An 18,734-nucleotide genomic window follows, 5' to 3' on the forward strand; every position below is an offset into this window, starting at 1 on the left:
TTTATTTAGTTTTTTAATATCTTGTTATGAGGAAACAAATTATTATTAAAACAGTGATTAGTTTTTTTCACTTTGATAATAAAAAGGGCAAAGTTGATAAGACTTTCAATTGCTTAGCTTGAAAAGGAGTGATGTGTATTTATAGCTGCCTTAATAGAGAACTGTGCACTCACAGAGCCTGTATTTGTGAACTAAAAATAGAGAGCGCCTCCTTACCCTGAATCTTGCCACGGTTACTACCCAGGTAGCATTCAAAGAGTTAGCATTAATGTTCACGGGGGTTGCCGTCATGCACTTTGCTTGGAAGAAAAGCGCTTTAATGTTGTCTCTCCTATTGATGTTTTAGCTGAAGAGTAGTACATAAAGTCAGGAAGACAGAAAACCTGACAGCCTTCTGTTCATTCTTCCTTTTCTTCCTTTTTTAAATTTTTTTTAATTATGTATGAATTTTTAGTCTGAAATATGCTGCTAGTAGACAAAATATTTAACTTAACGTTTACTGTGGATCCTTATAGATGGTCACTCCTATTTTAAGTGCAGAACATATAACTGTTTGGGGCTCCTTATGTGGCTTATACAATTAATTAACTCCATTTTATAATAAAAATAGAAAAATAAATGGTTGAAAAACTCCTTTTACTCATTAGGCTTTAAGTTTTCTTCTTTTGATATCTATTGATTATTGGAGTTACCAGTAAACCACTTCATTTCCTAATGTTTTTCTAAGCAGTGGTTACTTTTCATGAAAATGGAGTGAATGTATAACACTGAAAAAAATTGCTGGTAAAACCAAAAAAATATTCCACTAACTTCTCTATAAAGATTTTACTTCTGAGTGTTTGATCCTTGAAAGACTGAAGAGAATAGTACTTGTGAGCACAGCTATCATAACAATACTTCTGTTTGTTTGTATGCTGTCGAGATGGGCACAGCAAATATTCCAGAAATAATAGATCTAAAATTCAAAATTGTTAGGTGGCTGTATGGCAGCAGTGAAACTACAAACCATGCACCAGCATCAGCACTTTAGTAAACAAAGGATTATTTCAGTGCTGCATTAGGGATTAGTGCTGGGTTATACCAATAAAATCATTGTTGTGCTGAGTGTTTCTAAAAGCTCCAGTTGAAAGGCTACAGAATTTCTGCTTATTTTTGACACAACCTAAATATAATTTTAAGATATTCAGTTACTTTATAATCTCCTTACCTTTACCAGTAGGTGGTGTTTGAAACAGCAGAAATTATTTTAGTGAGAAATATGCACTGACTAGTGTTCTAGATCTCTCTCAGAAATTCTTGAGATGTTTCCTTTTCAGCTTGGTTGTCAGAAACCAGGAGAACTTACTTCTGATCCACCCTGTCACTTCTGACTTTACAGCTATCTCCCTTATGCTGAACCATGAGTGCATTCTAAGATTTGAGTGAAATGCTGATAGGAAATTTCACTTCCTAAGTTTGTGGGCCAAGAGCAAGGATTGCAGTTCAGCTTATGAAGATGATGCAGCAGCATAAGAATAACCCAAATGACAGTTGGGAAATCCTGTTTCCTTTTGCCATTCTGAAACCCAGACTCTTCTTTGTTCATGATATAGAAGAGTCAGTGGCATTCAGGCTGTGATTACACATTCATCAGTACTGTCATCTGAGCTGCCCTAAGCAATCTCTGCCCCTGTTCTTGTTTCCAGCTGCTGGTGCAGTGTGTTAGCTCAGCCTTTGTGTTAACTGCACAGTGAACTGAGATACTAACCTATCAGAGGAACTTTTTCTTTTTTTCTTATTGTGTGTTTTTCTTATTCCTCTTCTTCCCTCCTGGATTCTTTTGTTTTGTTTTACTCTGGATTTCTCTCTCTCTCTTTTTTTTTTTTTTTTATTTTTCGAACTTGCTATTTTTTTAAGCTGGATCAGCTGCCTGGTCTGGTTTATCACACAAATGGTAAATGCTTGTGTTGGCCTGACAGGGGGAATGAACTTGCATGGGTACAAGCCATAATAGCAATAGAAAGAGCTAGAGTTAGAAACAGCATAAGCTGGTACTTCTGCCAATATTTTCTCATCAAACCGTAACTTTGTAATGTAGATGTCTAAATCTGCAGTATAATAATAAACATTTTATCATACTGTAGTAAACAGTGTCTTGTCCTATTCCTGTCAAATTCCTTTGGGTTATAGAACTCTCTGATACAAGAACAGCTTTAGTGATAGAGACAGACCTAATTGGCATCCTACCACCAGTATGCTTTGGGAATTCCTGCTTCAGATTAAACATAAATTGCTATCAACTCTTCACTAGTCCAGCTGGGAACATGGAAGGGTGAATTCATTAGATGTACTCAGATTTGCTGTCATCAGAGGTTCTGAATTGCCCTTGCAACAACATCAGAAATTCGCAAACAAGTTTTCTTTGTTGGGTAAAGTGAGCACTCCTCTGTTAACTACTAACTCACAGCATCAAAGAATAAATTTATGTGGGTTCTGACTATGACTGCAAGAATTTCATGTCATATTCTGGAGTTTAACTGAAATTTATATTTGTATATACCACTTGCAATTATTTAACGTGTCCTCTGAATTAGTGAGGAAGAGAATGAAACTTGGTGATTTTAGAAGTGTGAACAGTTGTTTAAGCAACATATTGCAGTCATTGGTTTAATTAAAACTGACACTTGCAGTTAACATTCATCTAAAAACACTGAAGATTTTTCTTTCGACAAAGATCACCTGATCTTGGTTTCCATATCTGAATATACTTCCATCTTAGAAGGAGGAAGCAAAACGTCTCAATTTTGCAGGCTGCCCTGTTAAAGCTGTCTTAGCTGTTTCATATAATGGTGTGGGAGTTTTTTTAGTCCAGTAGATATCTTATGTGTTCTTTTCTGTTTGCCTTGTGAGCTTTCAGCTATATGGGTTTGGTTGGGTTTTTTTTAAGTAGTATAATTCATTGTTGACAAAATATCTGTAAAAAATACAGCTTGGAAACCCTAATTTGGTTGAGATTTTTTTTTTTGTTTTGAGGGGTCTTTGTTGAGGGGTTTTTTTTGTTAGTTTTCATATGCTGAGATTTAGCTCTGTGTTCTACTAAGTTCCCTTCTTGTGTCTTCAAAACTGATCTGAATAGAAGTATAGTTAGGAAATAATTCTTCTGAAATTTATTTTGCGTAACTACTTCTACAGACATCTTACACAACTACTGTAGGAATAGTAACCAAAGTAAATCTAAGAATTAATTATAATATATGAATAACATTTTTCTGAAGATGTGTCTAGGGCAAAAGGGAAAGTTTCCAGAACTCAGACTCGTATTTTGTGACTAGAGGTTTAAATTTCCATTAGATTCTGTCATGTAAGAATGTGAACAGGAAATAGCCTTCTGTATAAGCTATTAATAAAACATCTAAATCTGGTAATTTTGGAAAATGCTCAAAACTTGGTGAGGGAACTTTTAAGTTGATGATTTCCTGTTCCTTCCTGCCATTCCTTGATGGACTTGCACTTTCGAAAGTGTTGCCAGGGAACAGAATATATTTGCAAAGCCAGAGTAGAAAGAAAGATTCATTGATAATTTTATGCACCAGCAGATACCAGCTTGGAAACTTTATCGTGTGTGTACATGGATGTGTGAAAGCAAACAGAGAAACTTCATTGGAAAATGTAAGATGTGATTGTAGCTTATAATGTTCATTCAACAGCAGCATTAGATTTTTGTGTATGTAAACCTAATGAAAATGGCAAAAATTAAAACCTCATAAGCATAATTTAGTTTGCCATAGTAAGCAAAAACATCCTTAAAATTACCAGCTTGGATGGTTGCTAGGAAATTTCTTACCTTATTAATTCTATCACTTGAGAACTTGAGGGAAAACCTACTGTGAATTAAGTGACTGTCATTCAGGTGGACTAAGCTGTCAGCTCTTTTCCACCTCTGAGATGGACTTCTGGCAGATAAAGGCAGCCAGAAATCCAAATCTAACTTCTACCACTTGTAATTTTTCTGATGTATATTATAATATGAGTAACAGTATTAAGTAGGTGAGTATTCGACTTCTGTTTTAAAAAACAGATTGGCAGGGCAGCTATACAGAGCAAGCATGTTTGCCAAGCACTGACTTGATAGTTTTCACTGTCTTGCCATTGTGAGCAACAGTTTTGGTTTTCCCATTCAAATATTGTTCTGATTAAACTCTACTCTTCTGTACATAGTACTGTGATGGCATGTGCAGAGGTGTGTCTACATCAGCAAAATGGTCTTCCAGAGCTTCATTCACCAAAAATATGAATCTAGAGTCATTTGCTGAACTTGGACTTCGGCATAGCTAGGATATTCACAGGCTCAACCGCTATCAATGTTGGAGTTGCTGGAGAGAGGAAGCGTAGTGAGAAGACCTCACCATAAGGTCTCCCCATGAGAGGAGACAGCAGTCAGTCTATGCAGACCTGTAAGACACACTGAGGGCCCATGTTAAGAAGTTAGTGACAAACTCTTTTCTGTAGGTTCTGTAGCTGACAGATTACACAGTAAAAAACGAGTGTTTACACAGGGATCAAAATAAAGACTTGACCAAGATAAATGCCTCTTTCACGTAAGTATTAGCAGTTTCAGCAGCACAGGTTTTCATTTGATGAGCAAGTGCAGCAAGTGAGCTAGTACATCGCTGCATCTGCTAATACACCTGTTAATACGTATATCTGAAATTATTGATTTTTCAGTGAGATACACATCACTGGTCCTTCCCTTGTCGCTTCTTGTCTCCATCCATTTCAGTAGGATTGGGGGTGGGGAGAGGTTGGTTTGAGTTTCTTTACATGGAATTCAGACCTTGATAAAGAAGTTTAGAAGTTCAGGAGTTTTGTTGTTGTTGTGACAAGGAACTGTTAATGCTTTTTGTTGGACAAAAGCCACTGGTCACTGCTGTGTTTTTCCAAAGGTGACTCTTGCACAATTTAACATTGGATTTGGATGCTGACCTTATAGTCAGTGACTGTAGAGAAACTGGATGCTTATGCCACCAGATGTGTCTGCCTTGTAGTTTTTTGAGACATTTCTGTGGAGCTATATAAATCTATGTTTTAATTAATGTAGGAGGATTCTTCTGGAGTACTATAGTTCTGTAGGAGTCTGGCAGTCTAATTGATTACAAGACTAAACCAGTTTATATTCAACGTTAAATTCTGTGTTGAAAGCATTGACTGTGAGATGTTTTTAATGTGGTTGTGTTTCTGGTGTGGTCGGTTTTGCTTTGTTTTTTTATTTCTTGGCAGCAGGTTTTGGTTTTAGACTGTTTATACTGAGCCCATTCTTAGTTACTGAAATGTCAGGTTAGTGCTGTGTATTAGTTGTTGTGTTAGGTTTATGTGGCAAGGTTTTGGTACCAGAGGTGCTACAGGGGTGGTTTCTGTGAGAAGAAGCCAGGGCTGCCTCTGTGTTTGACAGTGCCAACCCCCAGTGCAATGCTGGCAGCACCTCTGTGATAACATATTTAAGAAAAGGCAAAACCCACTGCACAACAGCAGTAAGAGAACAGTGAGGCTGAGTCAGAGAAACAAACTCCAGAGCCTTTCCCTTGTCCATGAAGTGAGTCACCTTGTTGTAGAAGGAGAATAGATTAGTTGGGCAGGACTTGCCTTTTCTAAACCCATGTTGACTGGGCCTCTTCACCTGGTTATCTCGTAAGTGCTGTGGTGGCATTCACATTGATCTGCTCCATAACCTTCCCCAACACCAAGGTCAGGCTGACTGGCCTGTAGTTCCCTGGATCCTCCTCCCGGCCCTTCTTGTAAATGAGAGTCGTGTTTTCTAACCTCCAGTCAACTGGGACCTCCCCTTTTAGCCAGATCTGATGATAAATGATGGAAAGTGGCGTAGAGAGCACCCCTGCCTGTTCCCTCAGTACTCTTGGGTGGATCTCATCCAGTCCCACAGACTTGTATGTATCTAAGTGGTGTAGCAGATGACTAACCATTTCCTCTTGGATTGTGGGAGCTCCATTCTGCTCCCAGGCACTGTCTTCCAGCTCAGGGAGCTGGGTACCCAGAGAACTAGTCCTACTATAAAAAACTCAGGCAAAGATGGTGTTAAGTACCTCAGTCTTTTCCTCATCCTTTGTCACTAGGTTTCCTCCTACATTCACTAAAGGTTGGAGATTCTCGTTAGCCCTCCTTTGCTGCTGATACGTTTATAGAAGCATTTTTAATCATACTTTACCTCAGTATTGAAATTAAGTTCTAGTTGGGATTTGGCCCTTCTAACTTTCCCCTTGCATAACCTCAGCATCTTTGTAGTCCTCCAGAATTGCCTGCCCCTTCTTCCAAAGGTCATAAGCTCTCCTTGTTTTTCTCCCCTGAGTTCCAGCCAGAGCTCTCTGTTCAGTGAGGCTGGTCTTCTTTCCCCCTGGCTTGTCTTCTGGCACATGGAGCTGCCTGCTCTTGCACCCTTAAGACTTCTTCCGTGAATAATGTCCAGCCTTGCTGGACTCCTTTGCCCTTCAAGACTGCCTCCCAGGGACTCTGGAGGTTGCTCTCCTGCAGCCTTTGGATGTCCACAGTGGAGCAGATACCCACCCTGACTTGTTTAGACGCCTTTTTAGATGGAATACTTCTAATAATCGTAAACTGGCTTTTTTTAATTCATGGTGGAAATAAACAGACAATGCTGTTGGGCTTTTATCTCCTGAAATGTCAGCAGACTACGCTTATGTTATTTCTTGATGTAAGGCATGAGTGGGGTTCATATTTCATACATATCTGTTAATTCAACTAACTATAACATAATTTTTTTTTTATTAGGGATTTAGGGACTAACTTTTCAAGTTTGATTTTTTTTTTTTTTTCCCCAGAAGATCAATTGTCTTTGATTTTTCTGTAACTTCTTAAAGGTGTCGGATGATGGTCGATATGTCTTGCTGTCTATCCGAGAAGGGTGTGATCCAGTGAACAGACTGTGGTACTGTGATCTGCAGACAGAGTCTCAGGGTATATCAGGTATGCATTTTCTTGCTTTGTAAGTTTTGTTTCATTTTAAGACAGTGTAAGACTTTAAATATAAATATTTAAAAATAAATATAAGGATTGTTTAGCATCCTCTGTTTAATGTATAGATTATGAGAAAACATGCACTACTTCTGCTAGCATCCCATTTTCTATTATGTATCCGTAAATGGAAAGCTCCATTCTTAGTTCTGCAGTTTGTTTAAAAGGTCACAAGGAAAAAATGAGATAATATAAGCAGCCTTAGCAGTGTATGTTCCATTTCTTTTGACAGCATTAGTACTTTTTGATGTTTAATTTTTTTTTACATTTTAAAAATTCATGTGTCTCCCTTCAAGTGCTGATCTCCGTTCTTTGAAAAAAAGTGCCTGGTTTATAGGTAACATTTTTTCCCTCCATATAGTACCAGGAAATGAATAAAAATCCTCTAATATTTTAGTAATATAACTTTGCTTCATAGCATTATTATTATTATTATAGTGTTATCTACTCATGATTCAAATGCAAGTTCATGAAATGGTCCTTCTTGCCTTCTCACTGGATTAGCCTTTGGCTTTTTAGCGTCAATGGTATGGGCTGATAATATTGTACTTTGTTCCATATGGCTGTTGTTGCTTATTGGCATAGTTAATTGTTTTACTGATCAGTGATTTTGTATTTCCAGAGTATGGAATTATTGAAATGTCTTCCTCAATATGTGCTTTGCATGGAACACAACTTAGCTCTTTTTGATTCTCTGCAGCTTGTGTCTTCAAAAAATTCAGAAACAGAATCAGTACTGCAGTAGCTGCTTGTTAAATATTGCGTCTGAAGAAACTTATTCTCTTGCACATAAACAGAAAACTTCAGGTTTATGAGCATGACTATAACTGATAGCAGCTCTGCAGTACTGGGTGTATAGTTCTATTTTTCCCTGCCTTTGTTATACTGTGTGTGGTCTTCCCTTTGTTCATCAACAAGTCATAGTACAATATTTTCCATTTTGGTGAGTTAAGTATTAGTGATTATAGTTAACAGTTTTATACTCCTTTCTGGGAGATTTTTAATTATGTTTTGTGGACATGTCACTCTCCTTTTATAATGGGTATTTCTTAAATACTTTTAAACTTGTCTTGGACAACTGAGTAGTTGTTTAATGTCCTCTTAAATGTAGAAAATGGCAGACCTAATAAAAATTATTACAGGTGCTTTCCATGTGAATTTATTACAAACTTAAAACTGTATAGATAAAACTGTTTAGTACAGTGAAGTATTTTTGCAAATGATAAATTGTATTGTCATTCAAGTTGACACTTCCCAGCTAGAGACACAATACATAAAACGCATAGTACTTCCCCCATATTCACCCTCCCATTTATAGACACGCTGGACAGCCTTGAAGAGAATACTACTTGATAGACCATGGATGAGATAATAAAGCTTCCATTTTGTACTACCTGGTATAAGGTAAACCTACAGTTTAACCTTTTCCAGGCTTGGAAATGCTTCTTTAAAAAGTTTTTTTCTCTGAACCGGTCTTTCACTTGCCTTCCTATTTGTTTGTTGTTGGGTGGGAGTTGTTCCAAATTCTCCCTTTTTCCCTATAAAAGGAAGGATCTAGCTGTAACCCTTTGCTTGCACAAATGATCTAGTTTATAAACTTCCCATATCTGTCTCCCTAAGTTGCTCAGTGCATTTTCAGTACAAAGGTTATTATCTTCACTCATGTCTTTCTACCTCCATGTTAGTAAGCACAGACGTAACAGTAAACACCTGGGGTGTTTACTAGAGTGGATCTTCCATGCAAATGTAAACACTTTGAACCACTAGTCCTTCAGTCATTGGTGGCCAGAGGCAATAACTTTAGCAAGCATTAATAATGTCTTGGCTCTATCAGTCTAGACAATGTAATTTGAGTTCAACTTTTGATGGAATAGCAAGTGTAAAAGAGATTGCTTTTGAAGTTAGGAGAAATTAATGCCAAATTTCATTATTGAAGCTGTTCTAGACAAGTAAATAAGCAGCTCTAGAATAATGGAGTTCAATGGCATATCTATTTCTTGACTTATGACTTGCATTTAACTGCCAGTTTGTATAGACTGCTCAGTAATATCTCAGGGTGTGTTCAGATGGGTTAATCTTAAGTGATGCTTAGAGAATTGAGTATGACAAGAATATTCGAAAAGAAATGTTTATGGCCTCTGGAAGAAGGGACAGGCCTCTTGGGTGGACTACAGGAGGGAAGTGAGATTGTGTAGGGAAAAAATCAGAAGGGCTAAGGCTCAGCTAGAAATTGGATTGGCCAAGTCAGTGAAAGATAACAAAAAATCTTTCTACAAATATATAAATAATAAAAGGCGGACTAGGGAGACCATACAGTCCCTATTGGACACAGAAGGGACAACAGTAACAGGGGATGAGGAAAAGGCTGAGGTACTTAATGCCTTCTTTGCCTCAGTCTTTAGTAGTAAGGAGGGTCATTCCGTCTGTGTACAAACCCAGGAGCTAGAGGAGCATAATGAGGCTCCCATGATCCAAGAGGAGGTGGTCAGAGACTTGCTAGCCCGACTGGACAGTCACAAGTCTATGGGGCCAGACGGGATTCACCCTAGGGTACTGAAGGAGCTGGCGGATGTGCTGGCCAAACCCCTTTCCATCATCTTCCAACAGTCCTGGAAGACTGGGGAAGTCCCACTGGACTGGAGGCTGGCTGATGTTGTGCCCATCTACAAGAAGGGCCGCAGGGAGGACCCAGGAAACTACAGGCCTGTCAGTCTGACCTCAGTGCCAGGGAAAGTCATGGAACAGGTGATCTTGAGTGCTATCATGAAGCACATGCAAGAGAACCGTGTGATCAGGCCAGTCAACATGGGTTCACAAAAGGCAGGTCTTGCCAGACTAACCTGATCGCCTTCTATGACAAAGTGACCCGGCTACTGGATGAGGGAAAGGCTGTGGATGTGGTCTTCCTGGACTTCAGCAAAGCCTTTGACACAGTTTCTCACAGCGTTCTGCTTGAGAAACTGTCAGCCTCTGGGCTGGACAGGCGCACACTCTCCTGGGTGGAAAACTGGTTGGCTGGCCGGGCCCAGAGAGTGGTGGGAAATGGTGTGAAATCCAGCTGGAGGCCAGTGACAAGTGGGGTTCCCCAGGGCTCGGTGCTGGGTCCAGACATGTTCAATGTCTTCATCAATGATCTGGATGAAGGCATCGAGTGCACCCTGAGCAAGTTTGCGGACGACACTAAGCTGGTTGGAAGTGTCGATCTGCTGGAGGGTCGGGAGGCTCTGCAAAGGGATCTGAACAGGCTGGACCGCTGGGCTGAGACCAATGGCATGAGGTTTAACAAGGCCAAATGCCGGGTCCTGCACTTGGGGCACAACAACCCTATGCAGTGCTACAGACTGGGAGAAGTCTGTCTAGAAAGCTGCCTGGAGGAGAGGGACCTGGGGGTGTTGGTTGACAGCCGACTGAATATGAGCCAGCAGTGTGCCCAGGTGGCCAAGAAGGCCAATGGCATCTTGGCTTGTATCAGAAACGGCGTGACCAGCAGGTCCAGAGAGGTTATCCTCCCTCTGTACTCGGCACTGGTGAGACCGCTCCTCGAATCCTGTGTTCGGTTCTGGGCCCCTCACCACAACAAGGATGTTGAGGCTCTGGAGAGAGTCCAGAGAAGAGCAACAAAGCTGGTGAAAGGGCTGGAGAACAGGCCTTATGAGGAGCGGCTGAGAGAGCTGGGGTTGTTTAGCCTGGAGAAGAGGAGGCTGAGGGGTGACCTCATTGCTCTCTACAACTACCTGAAAGGAGGTTGTAGAGAGGAGGGTGCTGGCCTCTTCTCCCAAGTGACAGGGGACAGGACAAGAGGGAATGGCCTCAAGCTCCGCCAGGGGAGGTTTAGGCTAGACGTTAGGAAAAAATTCTTTACAGAAAGGGTCATTGGGCACTGGAACAGGCTGCCCAGGGAGGTGGTTGAGTCACCTTCCCTGGAGGTGTTTAAGGCACGGGTGGACGAGGTGCTGAGGGATATGGTTTAGTGTTTGGTAGGAACGGTTGGACTCGGTGATCCGGTGAGTCTCTTCCAACCTGGGTGTTCTGTGATTCTGTGATTCTGTGAAACAGTGGGATGCAAAAATACTGGCTCTTGTTATGCTGTCTGTAGAATGCATTGTTCTGTACGAGGGTCTGTGTAAATATCAAACCATACCCCTTGTGTGCTAAGAGAATCAAGTGTCTTGGAAAAGTATCTGCAGTTTTAAAACGTATTACATTATGCTTCTATCGCTTAGAACACCATTTGTGAGTAGACATCATACCTTTGGTAATATCTAAGATGCTGCTTACCTTTTTCCTCCTTCAGAACTATTAAATGTTTAATCTGAGACTTTTTACTTGACCTGTTTATATCTTAGTTTTGAAAAAAAATATAAAGGAAAGGAAAGTAGGATAGCTGGTGTTTTTCCTGTGTCCTAGATGGTACTTTACATAGATGAATAATTAGATTTTCAGGCACATTTCTTCTAAAATTTCCTACTTGCTGTTTTAGTCCAGAGTGTCCAAGAATATGCTAGTTCCTTAGAAAATTATATTTTTATGCCTTAGATCTTTCAAGTCTCAAAACTCTCAAGACTTTTCAGAGGACATCAAACAGAAAAACCAATGAGGCCTTTCCAAAAAGTAACAGGCAGTAATATTTCATATAGCACCCGGTACTTATACCATGCATTTTTTTGAGGAAGTAAAAGCAACTGCTAGGCAAAATTTAATGGATGAGATTGAGATTCTGTTTCTTACAAAGTTTGTGGCAAACTCTTAATATAGAGTGACACATTTTAGCAGGTTGTTTTTAAAGCTGCTCTGTAGCATATGTTTGTGAAATAATATTTCAGTCACATAATCATGAACTTCTCTTTATTTTAAAATATTTTCTGTCCTAATATAAACATATCATGGCATAGTTCTTTTCCTTATGATATACTGAGGCCTTGTGGAATTAACTGTAGTGTAGAGATGATGGTTGCAGTGATAAAGGCTGCTTATTTGCCCTCCTTGCTAACAAATGACTGTGAAGAAGTCATGAAGTTCAGTGTTGAAGCTTCAGTACTGACTGCTGAAATGCCAGGTGGTTGCCTGTAGGAAAACTACAGGGATATCTGTGAAATGAAGATCCTTATGGTTCTAGATAAATAGCTTATTCTTGAGCTAGAGAAACTTTTATTTTTACTGGGAAATAAATATCCATATTTCTTAATTCAAGAAAGGTAGCATGGGATAATTTGATTTGAAAAAAAGTAGTGCAATTACTTGTTTATGCTTGTGTATATTTTGGTGGTTCAAAAGCAAAGAAATTGAGTTCTGAAAACGAAATGTAATGCTGTTATTAACACTTCCTGCTTCTGAAAAAGTACAGTTTTTTTGAGATGTGAGGTGGAAAAGTGTCTCTTGCATGTTGGGAAGTACAGTAGCCAAAAACTAGAGGAAGAGAACGGTTCCTCAATCTGTAGATTAGATGCAAGTTTGTAGAGGAAGGGGTGAACTTGGGGCTCAACAACCCTATGCAGTGCTACAGACTAGGAGAAGTCTGTCTAGAAAGCTGCCTGGAGTAGAGGGACCTGGGGGTGTTGGTTGACAACCGATTGAATATGAGCCAGCAGTGTGCCCAGGTGGCCAAGAAGGCTAATGGCATCTTGGCTTGTATCAGAAATGGTGTGACCAGCAGGTCCAGGGAGCTTATCCTCCCTCTGTACTTGGCACTGGTGAGACCGCTCCTCGAATCCTGTGTTCAGTTCTGGGCCCCTCACCACAAGAAGGATGTTGAGGCTCTGGAGTAAGTCCAGAGAAGAGCAACAAAGCTGGTGAAGGGGCTGCAGAACAGGCCTTATGAGGAGCGGCTGAGAGAGCTGGGGTTGTTTAGCCTGGAGAAGAGGAGGCTGAGGGGTGACCTCATTGCTCTCTACAACTACCTGAAAGGAGGTTGTAGAGAGGAGGGTGCTGGCCTCTTCTCCCAAGTGACAGGGGACAGGACAAGAGGGAATGGCCTCAAGCTCCGCCAGGGGAGATTTAGGCTAGACGTTAGGAAAAAATTCTTTACAGAAAGGGTCATTGGGCACTGGAACAGGCTGCCCAGGGAGGTGGTTGAGTCACCTTCCCTGGAGGTGTTTAAGGCACGGGTGGACGAGGTGCTGAGGGATATGGTTTAGTGTTTGATGGGAACGGTTGGACTCGATGATCCGGTGGGTCTCTTCCAACCTGGTTATTCTGTGATTCTGTGAAAATAGCAGGGTACATTTGAAAGAGTGAGCATGTGTGTGCACGTTCCCTAAACAACTTTTCCTTCTTTAATACTTGTTGCAAAGTTTGTGTTAAAAAAATGCATAATGTCTTTCAGTGGGAAGAATGTCAGGACAAGACAACAAAATTTAACCAAACATTTGCACTAGACATAATCACCAAAAAGTTGTATCAGATCTAGGTCCAACTGTGTCCCAATTATTACATTGAAAAATCAGTGGTTTGTTTCTTATCTAAGATGCATCAGATCTTCTAGTTATTGAACCTGTTAGCAGTATTGATGGGGGAGGTCTGTTTTCTTCAAACTAATATGTAACTTCTTGCTTGTTTATTATGGTGAGATATGTTTTGCAGCTTTAAAATTGACAACTTCAGTGTCACTCTTCGGCATTTAACTGTTACTATACTGATAATGGTCTTAATTTCTAGACAGAGTTAATGCAGTAGTGATAGGTGTTTGGTTGGTTGGGTTTTGCCTTTGCTTGTCTTAGGATTCAGTCCTCAAGATTTACACTTGCTTTAGAGGTATGGAACTCTGGACAGAGTTCACAGTCCCAGGGTCTCCTGAAGCCCTAAATGAGTTGGTAGAAATTGGAAAAAGTAGCTTCTTGAAAACAATCCAGCCTTACTAAAAAAGAACCAAGTTGCTCAGTGAAGACTGCAAGAAATTTCTCTTAGCAATAACATGTCATCATCACCATTCCCTGAATGAAATGAGGATTTTTTTTTTCCTTCTCCTAAGCCTGAATGATTATTAATTCTGTAGGACAGATGAGTATCTTAAGTTGATTTTATTCAGATTGAGTTTGATTAGTTAGGAGATGTCTTCATTGCATAGTGTATACAGTAGTAGATTTCATTAACATGCTATTTCATACTTTATCTAATAGTCTGGTTCTTCAAAACAGTGAAAAAAACAGTAATTATAGTCTCTTCCAAAGCTGGACCCAAACAGTCTACTTTTTCAGTATTTAATGTGCTTTGGAAGTTCATAATTATAATTTGACCTTGTCCAATCCTGAAGTATCTTCATTCTTGTTTCATAGGAAATGAAAATGCAAGCTGAAAAACACCATGTGTTAGGGAGCACTGAGAGAACAGAAGAAAAATATATTTGGCCTCTTCAGAGAATAGTGTGGCACATTTTCATAGTGTGCCACTTAATCAGTAGTGATCTCCGAAACTGACAAAAATCTGATTTCCAGGGCAGCTGGGTTCCAATTATCCTAATAACACTTTTAAATGCAATTAACAAACAGATTCAATTGATACTCTTACAACAAGCAGCATAATTAATTATTGATATCCACGTGTTCATCATTGACTGCTGTGAGTTCCGAAGTGTGGATGAGACAGTTAATGAGTTTTATCACGTTGTGCTATACTGCAGGAATTTGGTCACTGCCACATTCTATGTTGGACGTACAGTGAGAATCCCTTTCAGAACCCTAGATGTGTTAGAAAAGATGGACTGAATTTACCTGTTTAGACCATTAGCTGAGGTCCTTGTGTTCCATGTATAGCTATTATGCATAAAGAGCCTGTGTGAAATGAGAGACCTCGGGATGATTCAGTCCGCATGGAATACAAGTAGGCTTCTGGATAGGTCTGGACCTCTGTGCTGATTGCCCATAGCTGTGAGCTATCATGCTTCTGAAAATAAAAGGAGGGAAGGAGCCGGGAAAACCCACAAAACTGAGATCCACTTTCAAAAATTAAAATGGGAACATTCCTCTCATGGCAATTGAAAGAAGTACAAAGCTGAGGTGAGAGAAGAGAATGATCTGATTAAGACAGGTGTTTGTGAAAGAAGATCTCAAAAAGAGAGAACTAGTTGCAGGCCTATAAGTGAGTATTAGTTATTTCAGAAATAGAACTGACTGGCAAAGAGAGAATAAAGGAAATTGAAAATTGAAAGAAAATGCTAGGTTATTATAGGTATCTTAGGACCTAGCAGATAACACTTCTGATATAGATATTTTCTGTATATTTGAAGGACAGGGTGCTTTGATAGTGAAACTCCAGTTTAGTGACCTTAAAGAAGAGGCAAAATAACACTAGATTAGAAAGAGGAGAGGTTCAGATTATTTCAGTTAAAATGCTTTTACATCCTGGAGATGCTTGCTAGAGAAAGATGTACAAATAGTCTGAATTGGTGACTGAAAACTGAGATGATAGCCTTTGTATTTTATTTATTTATCATCATTTTTAAGGTGATATTGACTAAACTAATTGTGGATTGTTGAATTTGATTGACCAAAGAAAGCTTCTGTCAAATGCCAGAGATACGACTATGGTTTTGTAATGAGGAGAGAAAAAATAACAGAGCTGATAATTAAGGGAAAGGATTCCATATACAGAATGCACCTTTAAATTGAAGAGGCACAACTGGCTTTTTGGTATTACAAATAGTATTGTAATAATTCTGTGCTTAGGTTGTCTTCTCCTTCCCTTTTTTTGGCTCCTTCTGTAATAAACCCCTGACATCCGTGTTCCCTATGACACTACTAGTATTTGCACCTGTCCTTTAAAATCTAACAAAGGATGTTTATAGGACTGTCCTTTATCCTATTTCTTTGAGATATACCAGAATTTGAATACTGTTTGAAGGTAAAAATAAGTAGGTAAAAGTAAGTGCTTGTACATCGATGTAAGGACTAAAGCTGCCCTACCACTGCGGGAGCTTGTATATTAAGGGTACTGGGTATGTTGCTCTGCAGCAGCATTCTGGCAGTAGCAGGAAGGCAGAAGCATGAATAGGTGGATCTGACTTCTGTTTTCTAGAATGGGCAAAACAAAAAATAGAGCTTCCCTTAAATACAAAGGGACTGAGATACTAAACTACTCCTATCCCAGACATTTTATAGGCATGTAACATGTTGCTAGCTCTTGTGGTACTGGATGGTAATGTTCTGGTTGAGGCCCTTGTATTAAGTGAAAGGCATTTATGTTGCCATAAGATGATTCGTAGTTTGTGATCCCTTTGATGTGCTATACAGCTTATTTAGAAATAGTAATTGCTTTTGTCATTTTTCCCATTTTCAGAAGGTCTTGCCCCAAAAAATTGAAAAATTCCATGCACTAAGGCAATCTTACATGGGATGTAATTAGAGGTTGGGAGGTGGCAGATTTCTTGTAAGCATATACAACTTTCTCTGTCATGTACAGAGATTATGAAACAGTTTTTCATTATTGTATTACTCTTCAAAGATTTGTTTGTTTTATCTGAACTAGCCTAATTTATCAAACAGATAGGTATATAGGAGGGGATTATGCTCTTATGGAATATTTCAAGTTTGGTGTTAACTAATTTCCTGTAGTTATGAATGTATTTACATTATAAAATCATGGTTTAGAAAGTTACATTGATGTTTCTCATTGCAGTAGAATAGATACACTGTGCTTAAAGAGGGCTGCTACAGTTAATACTGGCTAGCTCGATTAAGGTATTTGTTTCTAGCTCAGTGCATATTAGAAACATGGTACAGGGTTTTTTTTGAAATTTTGTAACCTATGTTGTAGCAGACCTGCTTGCTTGGAGTTAAGTTTTATTTTCTTGTTCTGAAAGCCAAAAAAAAAATTCCCTTAAGTATCTCGTTGAATTATTTTGCTTAAATTTGCAGGGTGGAGTGGAGAAGTGGGGCAAGGGGTTCCATCTTGGGGAAAGAAAGAAAAAATAGGAATGCAAAATGAAACAGTATGTTTCATGTATGGTAATGAAACCACTTATCAAAAATCTGTCCGACAGAACTCAGAAGATGACTGTGAATTCAGGGATGAGTCAGCTACTGTGGGAATTACTGAGACACGCAAGGTAGCTCATAACAGGCTTACAGGAGTTCAGATACATTTTTGCCCTCTCCTCTCCAGCGGAAGGAAGGAATGCATAGTCTTCCCTTTTAACTTTTATTTAAATGAAGCATATTTTTTGGCAAGAAAAAGCTTTCCTCTTAAAATTAAATACATTAGTTTCTGGCTGTTTTGAAAAGATGAATGCAACAGGGTAAACATATCCAATTAAACAAAGAGTTGTGAAACCATTTTTGCCTCCTTAAATTGTGACCTTCTTCCATACTTATGCTCAATTACATGCCTATGCTGTTTTTATTGTATATCTAGACAATACAAATAAACAAGTAGGTCTACAGCTTTTCCATTGCAGAGATTGAAAGAGAAGATCCAGATTGTCTAGATTAATTAAAAGGGAAGATTCAGCAAGAACGAGAACAGAAAGTAGTAAAAAGTTCGCCCGGTTTTGCTAACAATCTGTAAGTTTGTGCAGACCTGGGCTACATGTCGGTTCTATAAAATTCAGACAGAGACAGGGACCACAGAAAAAAATGCATAATAACCTGCCTACTGACCTACTGAAATTAGGAAATAGGCAGTGTTGAGGTGAGAGGGGAAAAGATTGAAACTGCTTGGGATGTAGGCACTCTGTTTTCAAAGGTAGCTCCCTGTCCGAACTGTCACGAAATACGTTTGGGGGCATAGTATGGGAACACATGGTGTCTTTTCTTTGACTGTGGATGTTGCCTCTTGGGGTGAGGCTTTGTATTCACTCCATACTTTGCCTTCAGCTGAACTTCTTAGCCTAGATATTATATTAATCAAATCAGATTCTAGAGAGTGTTGTTTCAAGTACTCAGGGAAAACACGTTCCTAGTGGAAATCATCTGCTGGGACCCCTGTCACTTCTTTGCATATCAGTATGGTATTCTAGGTGTCAACCAACCCAAAGTAAATTGCTTTGATGTAGAGGGAACCTCTGGCTTAACTTTCTCACAAGTTATCTTTTTGTGAAACGTGATTTGCCCAATATTTGCCACTTCATTTTTGCTTTAGTAATGTTGAGTTAATGCATTTCACCAGCTTCCTGCACAGCATGAGTTGTAGCTTCTCTTTGTATGTACTCCCTTTAAATTGTAAGTGAGGAGATAATATATAATACTTCTGCTGTACTGAGGGCAGTTGTATCTTTTGCATTCATTGATTCTTGATATGTTTCAGTGGCTGTAGAAGTTAAGTTGCTCTGTGTTGGGCAGGAAATTATCTTGACTCTGAGGTGGAGATCACATCTAATAAATGGGAATGGACTATTTCTAAATGTTTAGGAAATTTAAAGGAATTGACTGGCTTATTTTTACACTTGAAACTTCAAGTATGTGTGACAGCCCTTCCCCCTTTATTGTGATCGCTTATGATATTTTATCAACAACCATAGGCTGGTTGAATTTGCAGTGCAATCTTCTGTAATAATCCTTGTCAGTTTACTTTCCCTGGAAGATAATCAAGGCAGCAGTATTTGTTTCTTTCCACAAACATTACAGGGAATATTTGAGCATCTTTTCTGCTTCGCATTTTAGCAAAAATGTTCTTCATGCTTCCCTTCACCCTTCATTGTCCTTCTACTGTATACAGACTGAGTCATTTTCCTCTTCAAGTGTTCAAGTTGTTTGCTAGGTTTTAAAGTGGGCCATTGTGAG

The 18,734-nt window shown here is 39.2% G+C and overlaps 1 protein-coding gene across 1 annotated transcript in view; it reads left to right on the plus strand.

The window, feature by feature from the left end:
* LOC138717587 (prolyl endopeptidase-like) overlaps window positions 1-18,734 on the plus strand; it is a 105,960-nt gene that overhangs the window by 25,532 nt on the left and 61,694 nt on the right. The window contains exon 7 of the mRNA XM_069851116.1: window positions 6,870-6,975. Within this exon, the coding sequence (XP_069707217.1) occupies window positions 6,870-6,975 (106 nt within the window). The remainder of the gene's footprint in view (window positions 1-6,869; window positions 6,976-18,734) is intronic.

The sequence above is a fragment of the Phaenicophaeus curvirostris genome, chromosome 2 (assembly GCF_032191515.1).
Source record: "Phaenicophaeus curvirostris isolate KB17595 chromosome 2, BPBGC_Pcur_1.0, whole genome shotgun sequence".
NCBI lineage: Eukaryota > Metazoa > Chordata > Aves > Cuculiformes > Cuculidae > Phaenicophaeus > Phaenicophaeus curvirostris.